The 5,884-nt window shown below is 34.6% G+C and overlaps 1 protein-coding gene across 2 annotated transcripts in view; it reads right to left on the bottom strand.

Moving 5' to 3' along the window:
• LOC109239465 (branched-chain-amino-acid aminotransferase 2, chloroplastic-like) overlaps positions 1-5,235 on the bottom strand; it is a 12,897-nt gene extending 7,662 nt beyond the window's left edge. The window contains exons 1-3 of one of the 2 annotated variants that reach the window (XM_019406034.1): positions 5,069-5,235; positions 3,293-3,354; positions 1,701-1,872 (exon numbers count right to left, since the gene is read on the bottom strand). In XM_019406034.1, coding sequence (XP_019261579.1) covers positions 1,701-1,872; positions 3,293-3,354; positions 5,069-5,122 — 288 coding nt within the window. In that variant the 5' untranslated portion in view covers positions 5,123-5,235. The remainder of the gene's footprint in view (positions 1-1,700; positions 1,873-3,292; positions 3,355-5,068) is intronic. The other variant, XM_019406035.1, reaches the window with a different exon arrangement.
• Positions 5,236-5,884: the final 649 nt, after the last annotated feature.

Raw genomic sequence — 5,884 nt, 5'->3', positions numbered from 1 at the left:
GACCAGGTCTTTCCCTTCCCATCTACATTCAGCCCTCACCCGGTCTAGGCAACCGGGAGTGATTAGGCTGATATACTCCGATGCCGGTTCGCCGCGGCCCGGGACCGATGATGGGTTCTCAACCTGGAAGTCGGCAGATACCAAGCAACCAGTCGGTGTAAAAGCTTTCAATGGGGGTTCTGGCGCAGGTTCATCAGATCTAGCGGGGCTCGCAGACGAGCTTGGTCTAGAAGGAACACTTTGTGAAGTTTTCGCCATTTCTTGAAGCTTTACGAAGAGATGAAAAGAAAATACAACCAACGCAAAATTTGAGAAAGATAAGAAATGTTGAACCTGGAAGGGTCGTTTATACTTTTCCCATGAGGCGGCGGCACGAATCGCGAAGTTACAGACACGAAGCGACAGATAATTAAGAGAAGCATTAAATGCCTGCAGCAGACGTGGTCAGAGCACTCGATGGCTTTTTCAGCTGGCGTATGGCCATACGTCACGGGCATCACGTCACCGATCATATCGTTTATTATCATTACTCTCTAATAAACGAGGGGACTATCTGTATTGGGTGATACCCTTTTTGCTTGAGCCCGACCGGGTTGGGTCCGGTCCGGGGCAAGTCGGGGCCATCGAACCCGACCTGGATGCAAGGTAGAACGACGGCCACGTCAACAACCGAGGTCGAGTCATTTCGAGACCGTTGCAGAGCTCGATATGAGTCACCACCGGATGGAGAAACACACAAGGTCGGAAGCCGGACTCGTAACGGATAACCAAGCGTCGCCGGATATCTCGCCCAAACGTGATTTTCTCAACCACTTCAGGCCATTAAGGCGTAATTACAGGGATCCACGATGTAATTAATTTACCTACCTTATTTTTACCCTTAATCAGAATGTATAAAAGGGGAGAAGACCCCATAAAGAGGGCATCGGAAACCATTACACTACGGTACCATCTCTCTCAATTCTTGTACGCTATCAAGCACAATTGTTCTAAGCAATATTATATTCTGCGATTATTTACTTTAGCAGCAATTGTTGAGTCTTTATCTTTTATTTTCCTCAATCCAAACCTTTTGTATCTTTTAGTTCACGGATCCTTAAAACCCCATATAAATTCAATTGTTATCCGGATTCCAGGGTAAACATTAGGATATCTAGTTAATTTTAAATTGGTGCTAATTACTATTGCTGATTAGTACCTCATTGTCTGTCTAAAAGAACGATTATAATAAAAAGATAACACACGAATAATTGTCATCAAACTCATCCCCAGAATATAATTGATCATTTTATAGTTGTTCACAATATTGTCGATTACGATAATAAAAGATCTGGCGATGTTATAATCTTATTTAGTTTGCTTTTATACAAATTTTGTCTACTCCCATTTGGATCGTGAATGAATATTTCATAGTAAAGAAAAGTAATACGTCTCCAAAGAAAAAAGGTTATGGTGCGGTGGTTGTTGGGTTTTTAAGCATTAAAATCAGAGATCTCGGGTTTGAAATAGAGTGGTGCTCGGTAGAAAACAATTCAATTTACTTCCCTAAAGACTTTATTGTACTAATCAGGCATCAATTAAAGTGAGCATTGCACATCACATCACATGGGAAACCAAAAAATTTAAAAATAAAAATAAAAATAAAAAAAGAAGAAAAGTGATACAGAAAATTTTGAGTTAAAAGAAAAAAAGGAATTAACCTGTCCATAGTTTAAGACACCAGCAGAGGGGCTCAATTCAATGTTCCCATAAGGATTAAGTTGGCCTTTTTCAAAATTCCCATATTGAGAGCATCTTGTTATAAACATACAATCAGTTTGAATCACCTTGAACCCAAGATTATCCCAATCATAATCCGTTGATTCGTAATCCCTGATATCATAATAACAATGTAAGGTAGACTCATGAACACTAAACGATTTATATAAACAGGAAAGGATTAAGGTAAAGGATTTTTTCGAGGAACGTCGCGAGAGAGAATTGGATTTACTTAGATAATGTGTGATTGATAAACGAGGAAGGATTTTTTTTAGCATGGCACAGAATATATCGTCAAATATTCAAAAAAAAAATTGATTCAGAGAATTAACAAAATTCGGGCGTTTGTTTGCTGCAATAGAGTTTTTTTGAGTTAAATCTTGAAAAAAGGTTACTGTTCCTTTATTAGCTAGCGTTTGGACATAGATTTGGTTGAAACTTGAAAAAATAATTTTTGAAGCAGTTTTGAGAAATAATTTTTGGAAGTTGAAATTATGTTCGGACATGCATTTTATTTGAAAATAAATTGAAGTTTTGTGAGTGGGAGAACAAGTTTCACCCAAAAACTACCCTAAACTAGATTTTGGGAACTTGAAAAATAATTTCAAAAATTTTTCAAAAATAGATCATTAATCTATGAACAAACAATATTTTCAAAAAAGATTTGAAAAAAACTTAGCCGTTTGCCCATAGATAATATTTGAAATATTTTAAAATATCAGTAAATGTTTATTTACAATCTGGTCCATTATTTCAACTTTATCTTACAATAAAGTATTTAAAACGTGGAGTAAACTGTTAGTATGGCAAGGGATTAAAAGATCAGTACATGGATGGGATGAGGAGCTAAGATGGGCTGAGATGTGGACTAAGAGGAAAAAAGCAGCAGCAGAACTATATAAAATGGTATTAGCAGCAACTGTGTAGTATGTGTGGCAAGAAAGGAATGCTCGAATTTTCCATGCCAAGGCAAAAGGGTGGGAGATAATATGCAAGCTGATTATACAGGAGATTCACTGTCGAAGTAATAGACATATAGAAAAAGTCCTACATAGTCTAGACCGGTACCCAATGTAATAGGTAGGAAATGTGTAAATAATAGAAAGTGGGGAGGGGTGAAGCATAAGAAAGCAGGATCATATGTAAGAGTTTTGATTTACTTGTAAATATTTTCCTAGTAAATGAAAGAATTTAATTACCAAAAAAAAAAGAATTTAAAACGTGAAAAAGTAATTAGAAGTATTTCGAGTAAAATAGTAGTTTGCAATTATAAAACTTTAATCTTTTCCCAAGTGAATTCATGTCCACATACTTAATCAGTAACTCTTGTTGAAGTTTCTCAATTTTTAAAAATTTGGAGAAATAGAGTTTGCAGATCCTTAAAAAATAACTTTTCTTCAAGATTTAGCTCAAACAAACAGTTTGAAAAAACTCAAAAGTTGAAATACCTCAAACAAACAGTAATTTTTTTTTTCTTTCGTAAACGATAGACTTCCAACATGGAGTTGTTGGTTTCAAATTAAATGCAACTCACCAATCAGCAGAAGATTGTGCAGAAGTTAGAGCTGCAGGGGCAGTAAAGTACCTACCTCCTACCTACAATGACATATGAAAATAATGGTCAAAATCGGATTCAATCGGTCAACTGCCCTTATTGGAAATTTAAAGTCACTCATCAATTCATTATTGTGATGTAAATCAAGGTAGAAACTTCTTTGTATACAATTTATTAATTCAAACAACTAATTTATCAAAGTAATAAATTAAGGTGAGAATATCATGTGTTAGTTAATTATTATTTTGTATAATATATAGTATGCATTTATTGAGAATCTCTATGTTTTCTGATTGGTTTTTATCTTTTTATATTTCATATACTCCCACCATTTCAATTTAATAATTGGCATTATATTTTCTTAATCCATTTTAAAAAGTATGACAGGTTTTATTTAAAATGATGTGTTTAGGATCATAAACTTTTAAAACCCTTTGTTTCTTTATTAAATTTTTTGTCTTGTCAAATTATGTTAACTAATTATAAACTATAGAGGGAGTAGTACTTCTACCAAACTTAATTAAGCTTGGCAGCCTCCATGATGTAGTCAAATAATATATATATATATATATATAAAAGGGTCATTAAATTTATTTGCCCCCACCGGTATGGGCATATTTTTGGAGTTATACATGTTTGTAAACGTACTAAAACATATGTTTTAATTAATTTGAGACAGATACAACTAGCTCAGGATTTCAATTCGTACATTAATTATTTAAATTTTTGTACAAATTAAATTCATATATTTTAATTACATAAAACATACTCGCTCCGTTCCAATTTATGTGAACCTGTTTGACTGGGCACGGAGTTTAACAAAAAAATGAAGACTTTTGAAATTTGTGGTCCTAAACAAGTCCAAATGGGGCCAGAGTATTTGTGTGGCTATAAAAACTTCTCATTAAGGGTAGAGTTGTAAGTTTAAGCTAAATTATTACCAAATTTAGAAAGGGTTCATTCTTTTTGGAACGGACCAAAAAGAAAATAGGTTCACATAAACTGGAACAAAGGGAGTATTAGCTACTTCGTCATTGCAAAAATAAAAATAAAAATGAAGAGGCTCGGAACATGAGTATCTCAATTCTCAATTCGATCGGGCATTGATTTTAGTACTTTTAAAATAATATTTACATGCTTAAAAACTANGACAATCGAAACGGGATTTATTTAAAGATTCAGAGTCGCCACTTGGGAGATTAATGGTGTCGCAAGTCACCGGTTGAATCCCGATCCGAGGAATTATGACTCTGTTAACAGTCCGCGAACCAGAACTCCGAGTAAGGAATTCTGTTAACCCGGGAGAAGGTATTAGGCATTCTCGGATTCCGTGGTTCTAGCACGGTCGCTCAACTGTTGTATTTGCTTTTATCTGATTTTAAAACACATTCTAACCTATATGCCTTTTAGTAGTAAACCGTTTTATGTATTTTTAATAAGAATTGCAACGTCGTGAAAATGCGTCTCGAACCACGTCGCAACAGTGCACCCGTAATTGTCAACACATTTCAACTTCGTTGAGATTTGGATTTGGGTCACATAAATGTGCACCCACATTTAGGAAAGTAATATTATTAAAATACGCGCCTAAAGCAACTACGCTATAGTCCTAAAAATGGAAAAACGTATAGTAGGGAGCGCTTCTACAATACTAATTAGAATCAGTCGGGCCAGTGAATGTCAGATATTAAATGATTATACATAAAAAAAAGATATCATATGGAGAACTTCTTAGGAAGATGGAGAATAACTGACCTTCTGTAGAGAAGAAAGTAGAGCTCTGGGAAAGCATGCAGCCCTTTGAATCATGTTGCACAAGGAAAGGAAGAATGTTGGAAGTATTGCCCCAAAATCTTAAGGAAAAAACTGGTATAAAAAGGTGACAGATCTTTGAAATGATCAACTTGAAAAATAAAGCACTAAGTGAGGAAGTTATGGTTAGGTCCTACAAAGTAAATACTAGAGGAGACGCTGCAGCTTGGATGTAGGAATTTTTGTAAGTGGTGTCAAAATTTATAGAAGAACATGAATAATAACTTTAATTATCATACCTTTGGACAATAAATAACCTTAGTGTATTGATTTTGTTGAGTTTAAGCTAGAACCTTTGACCTCCTAAAGCAAAATCAAGTACGTAACCAACGCATCAAGAGACAAATATGTTAAATGGTGTCATTTTTTTTTTTACTTATCCGTTTCCTCACTGTATTAATACATATATTTAGTAAAATTTTCTGACGTGACACCGCTTCATCAAACTTGTATCCGTCCCTTTTTAAGGTGTTTACCCTTAAAATTTGATAACAATTAAACTTATAATGTGATTTTAAGAACACGTGATTTCACCTAATACCTATTGATAAATGTAAAGAGTAATAATAGAAATTTATAGTAATATAAAGCAAACTAGTGTTTGAACGGAATTCAGCCCTCGAGCTTGAATACCCTCGTGCTAATTTGTGCAAGAACAGTTAAAGTATAACAAGCTGATGAACAATGAACAAGAATATGAACTATAGAAAAGGCGTTATATTGCTTTGATATTTCAGAGTATAAGGTGCTACAAAATGA

This window comes from Nicotiana attenuata, unplaced genomic scaffold, assembly GCF_001879085.1.
Source record: "Nicotiana attenuata strain UT unplaced genomic scaffold, NIATTr2, whole genome shotgun sequence".
In the NCBI taxonomy this organism is placed as follows: domain Eukaryota; kingdom Viridiplantae; phylum Streptophyta; class Magnoliopsida; order Solanales; family Solanaceae; genus Nicotiana; species Nicotiana attenuata.
Note: the sequence above shows the minus strand (reverse complement) of the source record. Positions and strands in the feature narration are given on the sequence as shown.